The following is a 23,605-nucleotide window of genomic DNA, read 5'->3' as shown; positions in this document are numbered from 1 at the left end:
GATTTAGGCCGATCTCTGTGGGATTGGACCTAAAACAGCAGTTGGACATCCCCCAAGAAGTCCCTGATTGGAGAGGGTGCAAGCTGGGCTGAGGGACCCCCCCCCTTAATTTATGCATGGGCCTCTAGTCCTGTATAATAAAAGGCCAGCCACCATAAGTGTAACGACCGGAATGACCAGAGACCAGAACCACCATGGCCCCTTACAGGGCTGGCCCAGCCCCCCAGCAAGCAGTTAGGGGTGATCAGGTAGGCAAGCAAGTGCTTAGGGATAATCAGGTAGGCAGACCAGCGGTTAGGGGTGATCAGGTAGGTAGACCAGTGGTTAGGGGTCATCAGGTAGGCAGGCAAGTGGTTAGGGGTGATCCAGTAGGCAGGCCAGCGGTTAGGGCAATCAGGTAGGCAGACAGCCCCTTGCAGGGCTGGCCCCGCCCCCAAGAAAAGAAAGAGGGAGGCCCAGGCCATTGGCCGGCAACTCTGTGGCAGGTGTGCAGCAGGCCAGCGATCGCCCTGCAGAGGGAGGCCCAGGCCAGCCAAGCCATCGCACCCCTTGCCTGTCGCCTGCAGAGGGAGGCGACTGGTGGCAGGGGAGGGGGGAAGCGCTGCACAGATGGCAAGCTGTGGCAGCAGCAGTGGTGGAGCCAGCTGCCTGCAGCCAGGGGAAGGAAAGCCCCGATAGGCCCTGATCTCAGTCCAGGCCTAGGGACCCTACCCAAGGGGTCTCGGATTGTGAGAGGGTTCAGGCTGGGCTGATGCACCCTCCCCCCCCCCCCCCCAATGCATGAATTTTCGTGCACCGGGCCTCTAGTATAGGATATAAGTCCATTGTGCACAATGTAGACTCTAGTTTCAGACCTTTTGTACGATGACCAGGTACACTGTGTGTGTGTCTTTCTCGAGGCACACGTAATAGTCTTACTGGTGAAGTCACTGGGAAATCTTGTTCCTCTCTCAACTCTGGGCACCTCCTTTAGTGAACATTCTCAACACCTTCCTTGTGCACACTCCTGGTTCTCAGCTAATTGACTGAAGTAAAACATCGCTTCTCATGTGATTTTCTCACTCAGAGTCTCCAAACGTCAGTCATCTGGTCTTGACCCTGCTTCTGGGTGTGGTTGGCTGGTACTCTTAGTAAATTCTTTGACAGAAAATGTCCCCAGGAGGATTTACCAGTGATACTTTTTTTTTCTTTTTTTGAACTTTTTAAAAAGATGGGTCTTAATGTACAGAAAATCCTAATATATAAAAAGCCAGGGGCCATCACGACCTAAACAATCAGACAGACAACCAAACAGGAGGCTGCGTGGGGCAACCAGGCTGGCAGGAACATTAGTGAAGGATGACCGAACGACTGAACAGCAGGCTGCGTGGGGCAACCAGGCTGGCAGAAGGGCAGTTGGGGGCGACCAGGCTGGAAGGGGGGGCAGTAAGGAGTGACCAGGCTGGCGGGGGGCAGTTAGGGGTGACCATGCCAGCAGGGGGGTGCCATTGGGGGCAACCAGGCCGATGGGGGGGTTAGTTGGGGGCAATCAGGCAGGCAGGCAGGTGACAGTTAGGAGCTAGCGGTCCCGGATTGTGAGAGGGATGTCTGACTGCTGGTTTAGGCCCGATCCCTGGGATCGGGCCTAAACCAGCAGTCGGACATCCCCCGAGGGGTCCCGGATTGGAGAGGGTGCAGGCTGCGCTAAGGGGACCCATGCCCCCCCCCCATGCACGAATTTCATGCACTGGGCCTCTAGAATAGTCAATAATATTGTACTTACTTTGCACAGTGATGGGTGGTGACTGGGCATAGCATGGTGACACACTGTAAGTATAAATGTAGCACCACTATGCTGTGTGCCTGAAGCCAGTATAGTGTTGTATGGCAACTGTCCTTTAAACAGAACAGGGTGGTCAGTCATACACTCTGCACTTCAGAGGACTCTCCTGTTTTCCTTTTGCTTCACCTCCAACTCATATCACTGCTGTAGTTACTGCCTTTAAATAAACACCCTCCTATGGATGAAGCCATAGACAGTCGTTTGTAGGAGACACAACCAGCTTTGTTCACAGGTACAGGATGAATTAGAGGTCAAATGTGAAAAGTCCTCCCTTTACACAGTCCACCGAGGCCTCCATTAGTTGAGCTCACCTGTTAGGCTTCCTTCCCAAGTAACGTTATCCACTGTGCATGCACCACGTAACTCTTCCTCTGTTTTGGACTCAGAGGAGGTCAAAGTGTTCCTTTCACCTTCAGTTCCCAGGCTCTCCCAAGAAGAGTTGGAGGAGGGGAAGGTGCCTTGTCTTGGACGTTTCTGTCTTTGCCAGGTGCTTCCCAGCTGCTCCCTGCCATCCTCCCTCAACATTCTCATCTTCCGTGTTCCATGTTTCGTGTTTGATTTTTGGTGGGAATAAAATGTCTGCTTAGGTGGATTGCTATGCCTAAAGAACTCTGTGAAACTGACTAAACCTAAGAAAATGTAATCAAATTCAGGAATGTTTTTCAACTTAGATGGGTGGAAAGTTTGGTTTGCCTTTCCATTTGCCTGGAATTGGGAAAGTCGGCATCTTGTTCTCTCCTGCCACCCCCCCCCCCCATATATTTTTATTTATTTCAGAGAGAAAGGGAGAGGGAGGGAGAGAGAGAATCATCAATAATGAGAGAGAACCATTGATTGGCTGCCTCCTGCATGGCCCCTAGTGGGGATTGAGCCCGCAACCTGGGCATGTGCCGTTGACCGGAATTGAACCTTCAGTCTGCAGGCTGACGCTCTATCCACTGAGCCAAACTGGCCAGGGCGGGATCTCGTCCTTAAGTGCCTCGTGGAGTCCGCGGTGCAGGCTGCTCTGACCTGTGGTAACGGAGACCTGTCTCTTCCACTTTTCCTTGCAGGCTCTTCAGGTGGCAAGACAGCTCCTTCTTCAGCAGCAGCAGCAAGTTAGTGGCATCAAGTCTCCCAAGAGGAATGACAAGCAGCCAGCCCTGCAGGTAACCGTTCTTTTTTAAAGTACATGGGTATGTGCCCTGAGCGGGAATCAAACCCGCAACCTTTCAGTATACCGGACAGCGTGCCAACAACTGAGCCACGCAGGCGAGGGCCAGGTAGCGCTTCTTTTAAAAGTATATGACGTTATCCATGTGGACAGCCACTAGCCAGGGTCTGTGGTGAGAATGGCAGGCATGTTAGCAGGCCCTCTGTGCAGGTGCCGCTGGTTCCCAGCGGAGTGTGACTTTGTCGGGAAAGGTGTGTTCAACCCAAACGTGGTGTTGTTGGGTGAGACCTGCCGGTGTCAGGATTGTAGGCCGATGCGTGGAGGCTGGGGCGGTGCTTGGGCGCTCGCCATGAGAGAGGGTCATGGTGCTCAGATGCGTCACCACGTTCTCTGTCGACAGTTCTAGACGGTCACGGTCTCTCATGATGGGGTGCGCGCATACCTCCTTCAGTGCGGGGGCGGGTTCCCAGGGGACGGGGCAGTGTCTGGAGGCACGTTTAGTTTCACAGCTGGGGGGGGTGGCGTTAGTGCGCCTGACGCTCTGGTGCGTGGGAAGCAGAAGCAGGGGTGCGGCTGGACAGCCCGCATTGCTCAGAAAAGTCCCCCACAACTCTTCAGCCCAGACGTCAGCAGTTTCAGGAACTGTTACTGGGACTGAGAGGCTGTCGTATTTTTAATACGCCTGGTCAAGGATGTCACATATACTCGTTTCTTGAGTGGATGTTTTCCGTATACTTCTGAATTATTCATAAAAAGTGGTGAGCAGTTTTTATATAAAGATACCAAGAAATACTGTTTTAGTGACTTCTCCTTCCTGGCACAATGTAGAAAGGGATTGCAGAGTAGGAGTGAGTTTATACAAGTTTGATTTTGATTTTCTATCGGAGTAGATAGAACATTTTAATAGAAACTTCAAAGAGCTTTGACTCGGGATTGACACTCCCATCTGGAAAGGGTGGTGCAGGCCGAGGCGGCCGCTGCTGCCAGAGCTGAGGGTGGGTGTCCCAGCGTGGGTCTGAGTGATTTCCCACACTGGACACTTTGGGACAGAATCTGCTGATGGGCAGAGCTCGGTGCTAAATCATTGGATCACGTGGTTAACCCAGATTCTAGACTCTTCTCAGATCAGAGCAAACCATGGCCCAGTGCACATTCCCTGGCAGCAGCCACACTGACCGCGGGCAGCCACCCTCCTGCGCCCCCTTGGGAAAGCATGGCCGTCGAGGGGCAGCTCGGCGCCGTGGTGGCACTGCCGGGACGGGGGTCACGTTGTTTACCAGCATTCCCAAAGCACCTCCTTGTAGAGCCTCGTGAGCCCACCTGCTGCTCGGGACGTGTTAACGAGTGCAGAGCCGGGGTCCGGAGGACGGACTGGGACTGCGCTGACCTTTCAGCCGGGAGCCTGTTTCTCAAGATTCAAATAGGCTGAAAGGATCAGGCTGAACAGTCTCCGCAGTCGGACTGGGACTTGTGTTTCAGAGGTCAGCGGCGGAGGCCACCTGTGATTCAGGGGCAGAGCCCGTGGCTGGGTGTAGTGAGCACGGGACGTCTGCTGCAGACAGGATTCCGTTAAAATGCTAATGTATTCGTGCGCACAGGGCGTGAGCCCGGCCTGTCACTCAGTGGTCCCGGCGACTGCCCGCTCCCATTGCCGTCCTCTTGGAGCTCGCACAGCCTTAAAATCACGGATTCATCAGCCCTCCAGCATGTCGGGGAATCTCTCTTATTGGTGTCGGGGAATCTCTCTTATTGGGGGTGGACACCGGACAGAGTGGAGCTGTGTTTAGAGACTTAAGGAAACAGCGCGCACACGTCCGGGCTGCTGGGCGCTGCTCGCAGTGTGAACACCATTTGTCACTCTTTATACTAGACTTATTTTCCCTCATGCTTGCTTTTTAAGAAAACCTACAGATGGCATTTTTAGGTAACTTCTTTCCAAGATGAATGAAGTTCCTTCAGGGCTAAATATATGAAGTCAGGTTTCAGGGGGTTCCTTTGGAGCTCTGTTCTTGTTGCCTGTTGTAATGTTTTAGCTACAGAACAGTAGGATAGAGCTCCGTTTTTCTTGGCAAGGACAGTGTCAAAGCCACATTTGCTGAGCACTTCACTCTGAGAGTGTGGGGCCAGGGGCCGTCTTGATGCTGGCTTTGCTAATGAAGATGTTTACGTCGCTCCCTACCCTCAGTGGGAGACTTGACAAGAAGAGAATTTAGATCAGCTTTAGGAATTGATTGGGGGGAAAGAGGGGTGTGTGTGTGTGTGTGTGTGTGTGTGTGTGTGTGTGTGTGTTGAGTGCGCGTGCATGTGCGCAGCATGGAGGACGGCTCCTCAGCAGCCTGGTGTGGTCATGCGGATTCACTGAGCTTTATTAGGTTGGCAGGCCTTGCACAGCCAGGCAGAAATGACTAGCCCAGGTCCCATGCAGGTTATGCCGTTATGAAAATACATATGTGGGCTCCGGGACTCACAGAAGGGGTAACCTGTGCACGTAAACATGCCTGGCATGCCTCGCGGCGGCTCAGCCCCAGGGCTCTGGACTGAACGGGAGCCCTTCAGTGAGTCTCAGCGCTGTTCCTTGCTGACCTCCTTGCCTTCATTGCTAGAGACCTATTTTCACAAACGTCAACCTTCTGCATGGAGGAGGGCTGCAGATGGAAGAAGAATTTGATCTGCTGATAGCTGGAGGAGAAAGAAAGCAGCCCAAATCCCCAAATGCACTGAGACTCATATTTTAAGCATATCTCACACTTCCCTGCTTTAGGCTTGGCAGCGCTCCCCAGCTTCACGGCTGGTGATACAAACAAGGGAAAATGGAAAGTTAGAGGCGCGCTATGTGGTTACTCGATAGAGAGCACAGAATGTAGTCAAACATCACCAATTTGAACTAATTTCAGGGAGATCAGAGTAAAGAGAGAATCATGTTCTTTGCTACGCATATTGAACAAAATCTGAGCTACCACATTCTTGGGTGACATTGTGCTTTATAGAGAGGACTGATTGAGTATAGATACTGCTTCCCAAGTTCTTTAAAAATACTCTACTTACTAGCCTAAATAGCCACTTATTTTAGTCTTTAATTTGCTTTGCCAATTTTTCATGAATGATACAAATGAAAACTGGCCTCATCTTAAATTCAGAATCAGAATGATCTGAGTTAATTACATGCAACTTGGTGGACATTTCGCAAACAGCTGCAGCGTGGGGGACGTCTTAGACACCCACAGATACGAGACTGTGGGAGACACAGAGCCTGCCTTCAGAATGCTTATGAGTTGTAAAAAATTAACAAATTTTTGCTGCAAAAAGAAAATTATATGTAAGTAAAAATAGTAGGCTTACTTTTATAAATATTTATCTACTTCTGAAGATTGCTTAAACAGTGAAATAAATGCTTAATAGTGCAGGTGTGCTCGTAAGCTGAAAATGTGGAACTTTACTGGCTGAAGATTAATTTGTGAGTAGATGAGCAATTTTATTGATCAGATTTTGGAACTTTGACCACCATTTCTGGGTAGTAATTCATTTCGGTTCTTTAAGCATTTAGTTGTTGGCATGAGTACGTAAACTGGAAGGAAGACAAATGGCACATTTTCTCCTAAGAAAGGAAAGTGCATGTGGGTTCTGGCAGCATGGCGGTTGGGAGAGAAAGTCACCCTGTGTGAGCTTGCGTGGGAAGCTGACAGGCTTCAGGCCGTCACCGAAGCATTTGCATTTGCACCCGTCACATGGGAGGTTTCCCTTTGCCTGCCCCTCGCTTCCAAGGCCAGGTCAGGGGGCTCGGGCCCCGGAGCTGGCCCAGGAGCGCCACTGGCGGCTCAGGATGGATGAGGACACCGGCTCTCCCTGAGGCGGTGCACAGACCACGCTCAGCAGGTGTTCTTAGCATGTTTTGCAGTTATATAAACATGCTTTAGGCGGCATCTTCGCTTTGCATGGATGCCACATAGAATCTTAGCACCTCCCATCATTCCCGTGGGAATAAATTGGTAAGAGGAAACCTTTTAAGAAAACCACAATTTTATGCTGTAGGTAGTAATATGGAATAGTTTTGGAATACTGACCCTTAAAAAATATCCCTATGCAGTGAATTAATAAAGTGGATAGTTCAGGACAAGGAGCCAAATACTTTTTAAAATGTGTAGAATTAACATTGTCTACAGGTGGCAACCCTGCCATTAAATTGGTATGAAGTGTTGAAATTTCAGTACCTTTATCACTTGACCTTAGAGAATCCCAAAACTCTAAAAAGTACGTCTTGATAAGAGACAATGAAGTAGAAATGATATTTAGATACAGTCATTAAGTCTTTCAGACCACACGCCCGATCAAACCGTGACAGGCACAGGGCCCTCCTCCCGGACAAGCCCTCACACAGAATCCTGCGTCCAGTGATGAGGGTTTCACGGACCTCAAGAAGCCCATCTTGTTGCCCGGGTTTAATATCTTCGCTTTAAGAATTTTTTTTCTGAAATAACGTTTTGTCCTTGCCTCCCTCCAAAAGTCTGAGTGTGGCTGTAACATCGTGAGCTCGCTCCCTCTTCCGTTTCAGCTGCACAGGGTGACTGTCCTGGGCTGCCCAGGCTGCGGCTGGGTGTACTTACTGATAATTCTCATTCTCAGAAGTAGCTCAGATCGGACATTTAATTATATGGTCACCTTAGCTATGTGTATCTAAGCCTTAGAATGCAAGTGCGATGCTAATCCTATGTAATAAAAGAGTAATATGCAAATTGACCATCACTCCAACACACAAGATGGCTGCCCCCATGTGGACACAAGATGGCCACCACAAGATGGCCAGCAGGGGAGGGCAGTTGGGGGCGATCAGGCCAGCAGGGGAGGGCAGTTGGGAGGGACCAGGCCTGCAAGGGAGGGCAGTTGGGGGCGATCAAGCCTGCAGGGGAGGGCAGTTAGGGGTGACCAAGCTGGCAGCAGTTGTGGTGGACCCAGACCTGCAGGGGAAGGCAGTTAGGGGTGACCAGGCCTGCAGGGGAGGGCAGTTAGTGGCAAACAGGCTGGCAGGGGAGCAGTTAGGCATCAATCAGGCTGGCAGGGGAGTGGTTAGGGGGTGATCAGGCTGGCAGGCAGAAGCGTTTAGGGGCAATCAGGAAGGCAGGCAGGCGAGCAGTTGGGAGCCAGCAGTCCTGAATTGTGAGAGGGATGTCCCAGATTGGAGAGGGTGCATGCTAGGCTGAGGGACCCCACCCTCCCGTGCATGAATTTCATGCACCGGGTCTCTAGTATTTTATATGTAAGCATGTATTTGTCACCATATACACAGATAATTAATGGTAGTAAATGCGTGGACCAGCCCCAGCTACCCTATGGTACAGGAATGATTGTTAAATTACTAGAGGCCTGGTGCACAAAATTGGTGCACAGGTAGGGTCTATAGGCCTGGCCAGTGATCAGGGCCAATCTGTGGGGTGACTGGTGGGGCAATCAGGGGGCTCCCGCTGGCACCCACCTTGGAGGTGACCAGCAGGGCGATTGGGGGAGCAGCGCTGGCCCACTGGCTGGCCGGCCCTGCCCCCATAGCCACCGCCACCACTGCCGCTGCCGCCAGTCACCTCCCTCTGCAGGGTGACCGGCGGGGGGAGGGGGGCCTGCTGGCACCCACCTTGGCTGGCCTGGGGCCTGCGGGCTGTGGGCAGCTCCTGCGTTGAGCACCTGCCCCCAGTGGTTAGTGCGCGTCATAGTGACAGGTCGTTTCGCCGGTCGTTCCACTGTTCAGTTCATTTGCATATTAGGCTTTTATTATATAGGATTCTCTGGGTGAGGAAAGTGAAACTTGGAAACTTAGAGAGGTTAAGTGACCTGCTTCAGAGCATGCAGAAGTGGCAGTACCAGGATGGGACCTGGGCTGTCTAGGGCAGTGGTCGGTAAACTGCGGTGGCTCGCAAGCCGCGGTTTGCCGCTCTGTTGATTAATGAGTTTGCTGACCACTGCATAAGGCATTACCCTTATCCAGAAATTTTGACTTCAGGTTAAAGACATTAGTACATTATTAAAATGTTTTTAAGTGTTTTTCCCTAAGGCAGTGGTCGGCAAACTCATTAGTCAACAGAGCGGCAAACCACAGTTCGCAAGCCACATGTGGCTCATGAGCCGCAGTTTGCCGACCACTGGTCTAGGGCAGTGGTCGGCAAACTCATTAGTCAGCAAAGCCAAATATCAACAGTACAACGATTGAAATTTCTTTTGAGAGCCAAATTTTTTAAACTTAAACTTCTTCTAACGTAACGCCACTTCTTCAAAATAGACTCATCCAGGCCGTGGTATTTTGTGGAAGAGCCACACTCAAGGGGCCAAAGAGCCGCATGTGGCTCGAGAGCCGCAGTTTGCCGACCACTGGTCTAGGGCCACAGATAAGCTAATCCCACAGGCAAGCTCATCACGCTTCCCCTTCCATGGGCATTGCCCAGCAGCTGCTGAGTGCCATCTTTTCATGGATACATTATTATATTTTCCATATCATAAGCAAGAATGAAGCCAACCCACCCAAAACCAATTCCATGTCAGTATCTGGATTTCAGGGCAGGGGACCAAGACCTGCATAGTTATCTAATTGTCACCTTGCCTGTGTGTGTCACAGCCGTGAGCAGCAGCAAGGAAAGGCCGTTTCTTATTCTCCAGTGTGAAGTGCTCTTACGCGCTTCCATGTGTTGGAACATGGAAAAGTATGTTATAATCATTGTTGGGGCTAGGAGGTGGGGAGGGACGGGGGAAAAACATCGTTGACTGGTCAAAAATGTGTAAATTGCTGACAAAATGACACATGTAATTAAGAGTGCTCCTACTATTTTACCTTGTGGTTTACACCTTCAGTGTTGAAAAAGAGAGTGACTCCCACCTCGCTAATTACCATTATCACTGGAATGCTCGGGCTGGAGTCATTAGCTCCATGTGCATTTAATTAGAGGAAGGCTGGAATTGGATTTAACTTATTACTTTTTCATGGATCACTTTCTTGTCATCACTTCAAATTGGATTGCAGCCCCAGGTAACTAATTATGAGAGCCAGAGGATCAAGAGGGGAAAAAAAGGTAATTAGGAATAACACTGTTGGACCCTCGCTGGCCGTCCACTTGTGCCGCGGGCAGGGGGTGGGGCTGTGTTTTGTAGTCTCACAGATTAGGGAGTTAGAGGGACGTATGGTTGCTGAGCATCATGGGAGTCTATCACCACCCATAGTGGTTTCTATGATATACAGCTGATTTGAAGATGTCAAGTCAACGTGGTTCCGCAATCAGCTCCTTAATACCTAGATTACACTTGTAAAGCGACAGGGTGGCTGGAGGTACGAGGCGTCCAACAACTGTGTAGCCCGGGCCCCCCACACACATCACAACGAAGCTGCCAGGCGCCTCTGAGCCACAGTGCAGGGCGTTTTAGGGAAGGGTTAGGGTTTGATGAACGTATTACTGTTCCAGAAACATCACTCACATCTGACAGGGAGATAGCAAGCAGCACAGCAGGAGGGTTAGGGCCCGTGCGTCGGGAGTTGGGTCCGTTTTCAGCAGACTCCGGCGCTGCTGCTCCTCGGGGGCCGTGCCGCCCAGGGCGCGGATGGGCCGGTTCTGTTCCCTCCTGCCCCCATCGAAAAAGACTGTAAAACAAATTGTATTGTTTCCATGTGCAGAGCAGAATTCAAAACTGCAAGCAATCAATTTTATTGACAATGTCTGAAAAAAGTGTTGATGACAGTTTGAGGATGTGAAAGTATTGGATTTTTAAAGTTGCCAGTACTAAGTGTGGCAAAAAAAAAAGAAAAGAGAGAAAAAGAAAATTGAAATGTAACCTCATTACTCAGAAAAAGTCCTGTGAGTTAGACTTTCTGAGAAGGGGTCTCTGATGGGCCATGATGGCATGATGAGAAGTCTTGAGATCCAGCCTGTCTGTTACCTTGAGGAGAGAAGAAGTGTCCAGAGAAGTGAATCACCAGCTGAGAGGGCTTGAGTTTCTTAAGTTGTGTAAAATGGGTCTTAATGTTCTGTTAATGTAAGCAAATAGAGTCAGTCTTGGGTGGCTTTCAAGCCAGGGCAGTGAGGCCGGAGGCTAGCTTGCTCTTCTGCAAGGAGCACCGGGGTGCAACGGGGCGCCCACCCAGAGACGCTGTGGCAGTATTCCCAAGTGACCCCATTCTTCTCCTGGGATTGGGTTCTTCTCCTGTGTGAACCTTCGAGGCAAAATCTCAGAAAACAAAGTACTAGTAATCATCAAGTCTAATGCGGAAAATTAAAGCTTTTTTAACATCTTAAGTTGATTTAGAATTTTTGTACACAACATCGTCTGTGGTTGGAAGAGGGCACGGCAAGGTCAAGTGATGTAGTGGTTTCCATCTTCCACGAGGCGCAGTGTGTGCGAAAAGCAGAGCCTTTATTTTGTACCTCTGCAGGAATTTCGATGCAGTGCAGAGGTCACGTTCCCTGTCAATTTGAGTAGCCAGCATTTTTAAACTACTGTTTTTTCTTCCTTTTTGTGTGTCTTTTCTTCCCCGCCCCCGCCTCACCATGAACCGTGTCCCTTTTCTGACACATGCACAGTGAGTCCTCCAATCTGAAACTCATTAGCACGCGGCACTGGGCCCCGGCCAGTGGTTAGAAAATGTCCTGAAGCCTGGAATAACAGCATTTGGTGCGAGCACCACGGAGCAGGAGTGACAGTGGGGTAGTCTCGCGGCCCTGGCCGCCGGCCCTGCCGGGAAGCCAGCTGCCCGGGCCGCCAGCACTGGGAGACGGGGCTTGCGAATGGAATGGGTTCGAGAAGCTCGCTCCTTAGAGAAATGAGCTTCGGAAATCTCAAGGCGGTATCCTTTTTCCCCGGCACTTACTATTTTAATTGGGCTGTAGGTATTTACCAACATTGGCTGCAGGAACAAGAAAGCAAGCCGTTAGAGAAAACGTATGAAAAACAATTTCTGTGAGATAATATTTTTCACTTTTGTAATTATAGGGAATTCATTCATTCATTCAAACTTTATTCATTAAACCTCCCTATATCCAGGCAATGTGACCAAGATGGAACTCTTGCCCTCACATTAGAAAAGTACACAATTCACTGTGGATCAGGATAATTTAAGCCAGATTTTCAAACAGGAAACCGAGTCCCCAAAATATGACAGCAATAGTATTAAATAGCAGGCGCTGAAAGTGTGCTGTGTGCTCACCACATGGGTCAGGTCTGTTATCATGCCCATGTGCAGAGGCGGGAAGGCAGGCATCAGAGACGTTGACTTGCCCAGGGCCAGACAGCTGGTCAGTGGCAGCGCTGGGACCAGCCCCCACGTCGGGCTGGGGAATCCGTGTCTTCTCCATTGCCTCCGGCCGCCTCCCGGAGCTGCTCCAGGCCGGCAAATGGGCGGCGGGAGGAACAGCAGCAGAGCTGCCGGGCCCCGATGCTCATCACCAACCACTAGACAGCACTGTCTCCTAATTTGGACATATGTTTAAGGGCATATTTGAAAAATAGTGCTTGTAATTGAAATGTGCACTTTCTGAAGGGAAATGACGCTTGGGAAAGAGAAGAAAGAGGAGAATTACTCAAAGCCTGCAGACGACTGCAAGTAATTGTCCAAGGGCAGCCGTTGAAATTGAGAAGCAGTTTGGAAAATGGACGGTTTGGGAAATTTGTGTACTGATGTAATTACGGTAGTTGTGAGTTGATGTCATGCCTAGTAACTGTTTTTGTATTGCCCGGGCCTTTGTTACTGAGCTGTGATATCATGAGCAAACTATTATAAACATAGCATGGGTATAGCATGCTTGTGTAACAAAAGATTGGGAACTTTTATTAAGTTTGTTTTCCTTGTCATATTGTAAAAATTTATTATGTGTACTGTGTATATTAGAAACAGATTTGGGTAATTCTGTCTAAATGAAGTCATCCTGGCTATTTCCAGACTGTCTGTTTTTGGTTGTGAATAATTTTCATACATCAGATGGTTGTCATATTTAGTCGCTCTCAGAATTTTAAAGAGAACATATCCCATTTTGAACTTTTGGTGGACTCCAGCCTTGCTGTTGAGATTGAGTTTCAAATTATTGCCCAGTAAACTGCAGAGTGACCACTCGTCATTGCTGAAGGGCCCCGCCTGCTGCCCGCCAGTCAGAAATAACGTCCCTTCCTCCAAGCACAGATTTTTAACTACTTACGTGGAGGCTGTAGAGCTGCCAGGACACGACTGGGCCCAGAGGCCGGGCCTTGTCCTGTGCGTTACATCCCGTCGCCACAAGTGGTGAGCGCTCAGGGACGCCTGGGCCCGGTGACTGGGGGTGTGAAACGGTGGTCAGAACCTTGCGTGATTCAGTCCTCCCGGCGGCGCCTCCAGCTTCTCGGGTCCACAGGCTTCTGACCTGAACGTCCCGCCGCTGCTGCCTCTCCTGTGTGTTTCCACCAGCCGCTCTCCTCCCCCCGCCCCCCCCAAATCTGGCTTTCCTCCTCCTCATTTTCTTGAATATTTTTGTCACCAAATTCAGTCTCATCCTCACCTCAACCTGTCTGGCCTCCAGGAGCTGGTTCAGCCCTTGGCTCACTCCTGGTTTGGGAAGGGCTCTTCTCCCTTCTTCCCCGCAGGCTGCCGGGCTCCGCGGCACTCTCGCTCTGCCTCCCAGGCTCTTCTGGAACACAGACTCCTTCCCAGCCCAGAGTCCAGGCCCTTTGGTCTTGTCTGCTGGCACCTCTGTCCTCTTCCTTCTCTACCGAGGACTCCCCGCTGTCTGTACCCTCCTGACCGCCTGGCCATGTCTTTCCTAGCTGAGCATCACCATGATTCCCCTTCTCTCTGCTCCAGCTGATCACTTCACCGCCAGGCCTACTGGTCAGAGTCCCATCCCGCCTCCTCCCTCCCCCGTTATTTGTCCTCAGATCTGCCATTTCTCCTTCCGCTGAGGTCTCCTATCCATTCCTTTCTGGGTCCCCAGACCTCAGCCGGCACGTGCTAGGTCTTGGCCAAGAACGACAGCCTGCCCCTCCCCTCAGCCTACCTCCTAGTCTTGCCCTAGAGGCCGTGTCGCTCTGCTGTTCAGAAACGTTCAGGGTCCACTCCCACCTGCAGTCCAGCCCCCACAGTCCAGGCTTCAAATAATGCTTGTTGTGTCACCTGCCACTTAGACACCAAGCCCTGGCGACCAAGTTGTTTGACTTTAATTCTGAGAGGATCGTCTGTCTCTTTCTTCAGAAGGAGCCAGAAGCCCCTGCGCGGCTGTTTCCCCGTCTCAGTCTCTGCCCGCTGCCCTGCTCCTCCTCGCGGCTCTGTGCGAGGGTTCCTCGGAGCTCCTGTGGCCCTGGGCCCGCAGGCCAGGGGCTCTCCGTTGGCGTCGGTGAAAGGAAGCTGCTCTCCAGGAGCTGTGGAGGAGTTACGTCTGCTTCGTTCTTTATTCGACAGCAGAAAGGGATTGTTACTTACTTTAGGAGCAGAATCAAGAGCCACCCACAGGCTGCAGGGGACCTGGTTGGCGGCGGCTCTGCCCAGGTGCCCGGGGAAGGGTTCTGAGCAGGATGGCCCGCTCCAGCTCCGGCCTGAGGGCCAGGTCTGCCCGGGCACTGGGTTTGGCAGTGGAGGTGTGGGTCCTTCTGTTTGCCAAGCTTGACAGGTTTATCCGACATCGTCTGCGCTGATCACATACCAGAGGAGAGAAGTCCTTGGGGTTATTTTTTCTGGGAAGCCTAATGGATCCTGTTGGTAACTATTGAAATAGCATCTAAAATTCAGCATAGACTTTGTGCTGTTCCCTATCTCCTTATTCAAGAACAGTCACATCATATTCCTATCACATATCTCTTCATGGTCAAACATGAGGAGTGATTTGTCCTTAAAGGCACAGGATCTTGTACACTGGGTCTCCATACAAACTCAGCAGAGTGGTGGGAGTTTCAGAGATGTGTCTATCAGGGTATGTGAGATGAGGCACATGGTTAATAGCGTGGCCTCTGGTGTCAGGCTCCAGGTTCAAGTCCCAGCACTATCTTACTCCTGTGTGACCTAGGGAAAGTAGCTGAACCTCTCTGTGTTTTCATTTTCTCACCTAGAGAATGTGGCTGATTACCTCAACCCTGAAGGTGATTGGAAGATTAAGTGATTAATGTGTGAAAAGTGCTTGCACAGTGCCTGGGACACAGTACATTCTCAGAAAAGGTAGTTCTTCTAATAATTATATAAATTCCTTTTAAAAGGAAAAGGACTGCCTGCTGAATGCCAGATTACATTTTAATTCATTTGCTATCAGTCACTATTCACATGTATGTTTAAGTAGCATAACAGGACTATCCTTTTGCTTGTAGTGTCCTTGTGGTTGAGCACACTGGATGGGAAGACATCAGGCTCCTCATCTGTAAAAGGGGTGACCCCAGTGCTCCCCAAGCTGTGGTGAAGACCAGCTGATGTAACTAGATACCAGCAGCCCGGAGTGGTAACTAGACGCCAGCAGCCTGGCACATAGCAAGCGCGTAATAAATGCCCGCTGCTGTCATCACCCTCCCTGCTCCTCCTGCGAGCAGCATTATCTGCATGGAGCATTATTTTTCTAAATGTGTCCATTTTGGCAGAAATAAAGGTCATCCTGTTCTAAAATTCCATCCTGGGTTCTCTTTTGTCCTGGTCTTCCCAGAATTTTATATGAATTAAAGCTAGGTTGTTTTAACAGCCAAGGGACTAGTCCCTCCTCTGGAACCTTGAAGCTTTGGCATTCTACACCGCTGGCACAAAGTAGGCACCTGTAGATGTGTCCTTCAAAAATGGGTTGGTGAATGAGTGAGTGATAAGTGAGTGAGAGAGTCCAATAGCTGACCCAGCCAGAAAGGAAGCGTGCTGCTGCTTGGGTGGAGAGGCGGCAGGTGGTCTCACGGTCATTGCTCTCCAGGAACGTTTCAAGAGTGTGAACCCAGCGTTAGAAGGGCCCAGTGTCCGTCCTGCCTGCGTCTTGCCAAGTGCGGAGTGAAAATCGGAAACCCCTGCAGTGCGGGCTGACTGCCTCATGGCTGCTGTTGGCCTTGTACAGTTGCTAATCTGTTTAAGGTATAATGTTAATGGCATAGAACTTTAATTCATAAGAATAGAAAATTGAAGGAGACTAAAGGCAAAATATAGAATTGTATTTTGGGTCAAGATTAAAGTTCAGTGAAGCATACTGAAGACGGAGTAGACCATTAAATAAACTTGGAGGGAAGATGGAAAAGGTACCTAAATCTCTCATTTTTAAATGAATTGGTTTGCTTGATTATTTGCAACAGTATCTCAGGAAAATCCAAGACAAATTAAAGCAAAACAGAATTTAATTGAGCTATTATTTTGCAGACTTTGGCTTAGTTTCAGACAGCCTAATCAAATTGTGCTTTGCTCAAATAAGTAATGTTAAATGCAGCCTACCAACAGATGTTTAAAAAGAGTCTAATTGGAAAATCTACATCCTGGATTTAGTCTGTCTCATTGGTAAAAATAGCTACAAATTTATATTTTCGAGAACGACACACAATGACAAGCATTTCCAGAAAAGATAAAGTTTTCTTCAAGGATGCCTAGTGCTTGGGTGGAATTATCTTGAGTAGTCAAAGGTGGCACTCTGGAAATTAAATTCCTTGGAAATTGTCCAGCTCCGTGCCATACTGAACTGAGAGAGAAACCTCCTTTATCGCATTACGTCACAGAGTCTTGTTACGGTCCCTGGATCGTGTCAGGGGCCCGCGCGCTGCAATTTATAATGAGCCCTGCAAGTCGTGCAAGGCCCACACTGATTGATGACGTGAAAGGTGCTGCCACGGCGGCTAGGTAATGAAGTCGCCCTTCCTCCCTCGCTCTCAGTTCCCAGTGTGTGTGTGAAGGAGCTATTTCACCTGCCACATTTGCTTGGAACTTTTCATTAAATCTACGAAAGGAATTTGGTTTAATCGTTAACTCTTTTCTTCCTTTAGACCGGGGGTCTGCTAACTTCTGTGAAGGGCCAGAAGGTGAGTATTCTTGGCTCTGCGGGCCAGTCTGTCACAGGAGCAATGCAGAAACAGCAGCACATGTATGAACGAATGAGGAGCAGTTTCAATCAGAGTCCACTGGTGGATACTGAAATTTGAATTTCATGCCATTTTCATTTATCATGAAATATCCTTGTTTTGATTTCCCCCCAAACTATCTATAATAATAAAAGCCTAATACGCAAATTGACCAAATTGCTGAACAGTGGAACGACCATCCGGACGACCACGCTATGACACGCACTGGCGCCAGGCCAGCCAAGGCGGGTGCGATGTGATTGGTCAGGGGCCTCGCCATCGCCCCATGATCACCCCACAGAGGGAGGCTCAGGCCACCGGCCGATGGGGCAATCAATGGGGGGCTCCATGATCACCCCAAAGAGGGAGGCACAGGCCACCGACTGGCGGGTGGGCAGGGCCTCCCTCTGCGGGGTGCGATGGATCGCCCCAAAGAGGGAGGCCCAGGCTACCTGGCTGGTGGCACTGCGGCGGGTGGGCGGGGCCTTCCTCTGCGGGGCGATCGATGACAGGGCTCCCAGACTGTGAGAGGGGTGCAGGCCGGGCTGACAGCCCCCCCCCCATCCCCCGGTGAGTGCACAAATTTCGTGCACCAGGCCTCTAGTTTAAAAATATTTAAAAAGTTCTCAGCTCACAGGCCATACAAACACAGGTGGGCCAGATTCAGACTATAGTTTGCTGACCTCTGCTTTCCCAGGCCGGAGATGGTCCCGAGACTGTTCACTGAATAATGCTGCCTGGATGAGGGGGCTAGAGGACTGACCTCCCGCTGTCATTGGCCCAGCCTCGCAGCAGCCAGGGACCAGGCAGTGTCTGCTTGGGACAGAGATGCCAACCCACACCCAGCTCTCTTTCCTTCCACCTTTGTGTCTGAAATTTTTCTATACTTTTTGTAGGTGTAATGATGAAAGTAGTAATTGTTTGAGATTCAGAAAAATGGACTTAGCTGCCAGGGCCTTAGCTAGCCTGGATCGCATACTTGTGTGATATTGAAAAAAGCACCTTTTCAAGACAACTGATTCTAATCTGTGAGAGCATTTTCATAATATACCTGACTTTATTACATTAAAACACTTCACTGTCATCTGCCAGAAAAATCTCTGTGCGTGTAAGGGTGGCACCGAGTTGGCAGAGAGCCAGACGGGCCGAGGTGTCCACCGTGGCGGGCCCTCCCCGAGTCCTCCCCGGGAGCCCTGGCACTTTCTTCCCTTGCTCACATCTTGAATCCAAACATCTGATTTTGGCAAAGGGACTTACCTCTGTAAGCCTCAGTTTCTTATTTACAAAAGATCGTGCCGTGTTTCTCAACCCTGGAGGCACATCAGAATGAATATAATTTTTATCATCATCAAGATCTAGGTCTCAAAGCTTTTTAAATCATAACTAGACTCCTGACCTCTGTCTTCTGAGTGAGAATCTGGGGCTCCGGCCAGGCGTGGGCACGGGAGAAGCCCCCAGCCTGCACTGCGCCCTCCGTGGCCCACACCCCTGGTCACCATGAGACCACATTCCTTCCCCACCTGCAGCCGGCCCCTTCCATTCTGTTTCCCTCGTTTCTTCGTGCCCAGCCTCCTCCTGCAGGGGCGGGGGTGAACTCTGACTTCCTCTCACCAATGTGAGCGACAGATGTGAGGGAATCCCTGGTCAGGAGGCTTGGCTTTTGGCTTTGGCAAGTTGCCCAGGAAGCAGTGCGAGGCAGGAGGCTGGGTGTCAGAGTTGGATAGGCCAGCCTCCTGTTAACGTCAGGTCCTCCTGAGCAGCCCGGGAGTGAGGACAAAGACGAGTCATCCTGAAGGTCCATCCGGGGTTCCAGACAGGACTCATCTCCTTGGCTCCACATAATCGTGCACTTCTGCTTTGGACCAGACCTACTGATAGACCACATTTTACAACATGTGCCCATTTCTACGGCATTTCCAGGCCAACCCCAGTTGGAAGTATTGTAATTCTCATAAGATCATTAACTTGATTTTCTACCAGATTCATCCGGATACATTTCAGGAGTTGAAACTGGCCACATCTCAGGTACGCCTGGTCTCTAGGAGTTTAGGGCACACCTCATGCAGGAACTTGAATGTTATTGAAATGTAGAGTCTGTATTTATCCAGAGCCTTTTTTCCTTCGGTGTTTTCGATACAAATACTTGCTCTGCTCATTTTGCAAAATAAAGCAAGAAAGAACTACTGGTGTGGAGCCAGAAAGACAGCCTGGCGGCTCCCCTCCTTGCCTGCACTGCCGTCTCCACGTCTTACTTGACTTTTTCTATTTAAATGGACCCCTCTTCACTCCGCTGCTCTTTGGGAATTTGGGACTATGAACTGATGAAGGCAAACAGTCCCGGGCAGCCTGGCCATGAGGTCCACAGGGCGTTTGGGGCTTCTGTTTAAAATGCAACACCAGTTGCATGAGGCCTGGACTCCCATCATCTAACAAGTAGCCAATCTGACTTGTTTTTCTAGTTCAGTTTACCACCTGGAGTTCTACAAAAAAGATATTATATTTTTTGACTTATGAGCAGCAGGTCAGACATTTCAAAGGAAATGTAGAGAGTGATAATTTTTTAAATGTACACGGATGAATTTGAAAACAAGTATTTCACTGCCCACACAGCTCCGTTTAGAATCCTGGCTTTGCAGTGGGCTCCAGGAGCCGCACACTGCACGGCACGGGGCCAGTGATGCACAGTACGTTAATGCCTAATTGATGGTAACGCAGATGCAGAGCAAGGCCTAGTGAGTGGGCTCGCAGAAACCCTGATGGAGATCCAGATGTTGACTAGTAGAAGTCTGGACAAACCTGGTTTGTAAAAGGGTCCTGAGACCAGCTGAGCTCAGCCAAGGGTGACAGCAGCTGGAGCTGCTCCCAGGAGCTGGTCGGGGTCTGCTCGCACCTCAGTGCGCATCGTCATCCCCTGGAGCGGCTCTCCCCGCGGGCTCCGGGTCCCCCCAGAGCTGCTGGCTGCGGAGCTCTTGGGCCTCTCGCTGTCCGCTGTCCCCGGGAGGGTGAGTTTCCATCAGCACTAGGAGGTCTCTCTGACTGCAGGACCTTCTGTAATGTGAAGCCCTGAATGGGAACAGTCTGAGAACAGAGGCTGGCAAACACTGGCCGGGGTGGGGCGGGCTGGGGGGGGTGGGGGGGAGCAAATCCCGAAGCCTGTTTTTGTAGGAACTACAAACCGTGTACATTTTTAAATGGTTAACAAAACACAAAAACAAACAGAAGAAGAATATTTCATGAAACATGGAAATGGTACCGAATGAAGATTTCAGTGTTCACTCATGGGTTTTGCTGACTGGCTACTCCCAGTAGATTACAGTAGTTGTTAGCGTGTGAAAGCTTACAATACTTACTCTAGCCTTTTACAGAAAACATGAGCTGATTCCTGACTTAAAAGTTGGAGTTGATCTTTAGGCCATCTTTGTGAAGAGAAGCTTGGACATCCAACAACTTCCTTGTTTTATAGAGAAAAGTTGATGAAAAACAAAACAAACTTTCTACTAATGTTGGAAAACGGCAGGGCCGCGAAGGAAACGGACAGCGTTCTCATGAGAAGGCCATTGGCCTTTATTATTCCGGTCATCCACAGACTTGTCTCTGAGATCAGGAGTCATTTGACACTAAAACGTTGTGGAAAGATATAGCAGTTCTATTGGACAGCAAGGCTGCTGGGAAGAAAAGGTGAGCCTGGACCCGAGGGCTGAGCGGCTCCTCCCTCATCCACTGCTGTGCCCACTGCCGTTGCATTCCTGACGGCCCTCGGGTGCCCGGGCCCCGCTTCAGGCTGAGCGCGGGCGGGCGCTCCTCGGGGCCTGTCTGAGTTGGAGCCGCGCAGCGGGAGTTACAGTGAGAGTGATGCGTGCCCTGGCTCATGTGAAGGTAGGACTGTGGAAGTGAACAGGACAGAGCACTTGAAATATGACGGGTGCGACTGAGGACTGAAGTTTTAAATTGTGTTTATTTTAAATAATTTAAATAGCCATGTGGCCAGGGGCTGCCTGCTATTTTGGACAGTGCAAGTGGAAAACATTCCTATCATCATAAAAGGTAGTATTGGACTGTGCTATTCTAGAACGTTCTTTTGCTTTTAAAACATTTTGGTAAGCATATCCCCTTGATGAAAGATGAAAAGGTGTCTCTCTCTGACTCCTGCGCTCACTGCACCTTCTCCGGCTGCTTTGACTGACCGTCAGGCAGGACAGACCGGATCTCCGGACATCCACTGCCTCGGTTGGGCTTAAATGTTCCCTGCAAATAAGAGAAAACCTCCAAAGACCTGGAAGCTTCATTGACGGAAACCAAGCCAAACTCCCTCCCCCACGGTGAACCACAAGACCCTTTGAAAACATGATTATTTTTATTTGTAAACTTAAAATGGAAATAAGAACTTCACACGAGCATTTGAAAATTACACTTCTCACCAAGAACAGCTTAAATCATTCCCTCTGAAAGTTTCCTTCTATCAAAGTTTTGTTTTGGTCCCACAGACTGGCCTCCTCCTGTTCTCAGTCTGAAAGGGGGACCGTGACCTTGAGTTCCCCTCGATACTGCACTGGGGCCCACGGGACCTTGCTCCCCTTTCTCTCTCGGGTAGAGGACGGCACACCCTGGCCTCCGGCTGGCTTTGTATAAGCCAAATCCTTGGACTTCCTTTCTTCTTTCTAAATCCTTTTCCTACTTGTGCTTCTCACACCTGCCCCATATAGATGTGAGGTTTATTGGTCTTTGTTTTATCAACACTGATATGATTCATAATATGGTTAATTTCTATTTAGATTAATAATAATGATAATAGCCATTATCGTGATTGGGTCAATACATTGATTAGTTAGCAGAAAGTGTGGGGTTGCCTTTTGTCTTCAGCTTGAGGTGCTGATGGGAACAGGAAGCTTAGTTGTTAAGACTCTGGAGTCAGAAATTCATAAAACCACCCTTTAGCAACTACATGACCTCGTCCAAGTGAGCTCACTTCTGCACTTCCTCCACAAAGAGGCGGAATAGCTGCCCTGCAGTTTGTAGTGGAGGATTGAGTTTAAAATGTGTATATGTGTGTGTGTGTGTGTGTGTGTGTGTGTGTGTAAAGTATCTGACACATTGTGCTCAAAATGTGACTTAAGTTTTACAGCTTTGTTCTAATCATCGACTAGTATGTTGTGATATTGGTTGTGGGTTATTACTTGTGAGATCCCAGGCTGGCCTGCATGCAAAATCGTGGAATTTCCTGTGATGTGGAGAGTTTTCAGTGGTGACAGATGATGGCAGAGACGGCGATGATCAGTCCCTTCCCACGTTTCCGAGTGAACTTCAGTTAGAATCGTCCTGTCACACGATCATCCTCCGTGAGCACCAGATGAATGGGAGACTCTCAGCCGAAGGAAATGTGCAGATGGCTGTCCACACGGTGGGTCCTCTGGGCGGGCGTGACTTCCCTTGTGGCGGTCCAGGTAGCTGCACCTGCTGAGAAGGAACAGGGTGAAACCTGGTCTCCCCATTCTGAGAGTCCCCTCTCCACTCAAAGGAGGGATTTGTAAGCCACTTTCTTACTGGCTTTATCCTTAGGGGCGCCCAGAGGGTCAGGGAATGCTCCCGTTTCCTTGTACGCTTTCCTCTGCCGGGGTCTCGGTGCGTGGGGAGGGCAGCCGGGTTTCAGGGTTGTCTTTTGCCGGGGCCTTTGGTCGGGCGCCGGCTTCTCGGGGGACTGAGTCCTTCGTTAGTCTTCACTGCCGCGTGTCTTCCCCGAGGGCGTTCTCTGCACACCTGCGGGCTGTTTCACTTCTGCATCACCAAGGACATGCAGCACGGGGCAGAGGTTTTCCACGCCATCAGGCCAGCTCCAGTACAAACAGGGCAGCCATGTTGTGTTAAAAGCATGGGATTGTCCAAGAAAGTATGACAGAGGCTTGGGAAGCACACTTCACTGAAAACAGGAATGTTGATGTTTCCGTTCTAACGGGAGAAGAACGAGGGAAGCAAGACATAGACTCTCCACCTGAGACTTCAGACAGTGTGTGTACAGGCTGGTGCGCTCGTCTGCACACAGCATGTAACGTTTTGTGGAGTTAGTTGCAAAGGTTCAAAAATCTGGGATTTTCCCACTAAAACTTCTTTGCCAGCTCATCCTTAAAACAGAAGCTGGAACGTCATTCCTCTGTGGCAGCGGTTATCTGTGGCGCAGAAATGCTGCCCCTTCCACGTTGCTCTGGCCTCCAGCCTCGTGCACTGTGTGTTTCAGCCCGGCGTCGGCCAGCGAGCCCCTTCCCGGTGGCAGAGGCTCATGGACAGTCCGCCTCGGTGCGGGCTGTGGGCTCTGGGACCGGCCGGCAGAGCCGAGCATTGGCAAGCTCTGGGTCCCTTGCACCTGTGCGTCCTGACTGTGAATTTGATCCCTCTTCGACGGGCTGCCCGGGGGGTGCGGGGAGGGGGGTGCCTGGCTCTCTGAGGCTCCTGGGTCTCTGCGTGACTCCCCGCCAGAGGCCCCGAGGCTTGTTCTGCAGGAGGAAGGTTCCTACCTGCGCCGGAGTCCCGCTCTCCCTGTGAGCTGGGGTACTCTTTACGTCACCCCAAACTCAGTGTCTGACAGGTCGCGCTCACGTTGGTGCACACCCTTCCTGTGGGCAGTCTCGGGAGACGCAGTCACTGCCTGGGCCGGG

At 50.3% G+C, this 23,605-nt stretch overlaps 1 protein-coding gene across 8 annotated transcripts in view; it reads left to right on the top strand.

The window, feature by feature from the left end:
- FOXP1 (forkhead box P1) overlaps positions 1-23,605 on the top strand; it is a 565,106-nt gene that overhangs the window by 423,720 nt on the left and 117,781 nt on the right. For all 8 annotated transcript variants that reach the window (XR_008558876.1, XR_008558877.1, XM_054729759.1 and 5 more), the window contains 2 exons: positions 2,875-2,970; positions 16,884-16,919. Coding sequence is in view for 5 of the 8 variants with exons in the window: in XM_054729759.1 (XP_054585734.1) it covers positions 2,875-2,970; positions 16,884-16,919 (132 nt within the window). In the remaining 3 variants the exon portion in view is untranslated. The remainder of the gene's footprint in view (positions 1-2,874; positions 2,971-16,883; positions 16,920-23,605) is intronic.

This window comes from Eptesicus fuscus, chromosome 18, assembly GCF_027574615.1.
Source record: "Eptesicus fuscus isolate TK198812 chromosome 18, DD_ASM_mEF_20220401, whole genome shotgun sequence".
In the NCBI taxonomy this organism is placed as follows: domain Eukaryota; kingdom Metazoa; phylum Chordata; class Mammalia; order Chiroptera; family Vespertilionidae; genus Eptesicus; species Eptesicus fuscus.
Note: the sequence above shows the minus strand (reverse complement) of the source record. Positions and strands in the feature narration are given on the sequence as shown.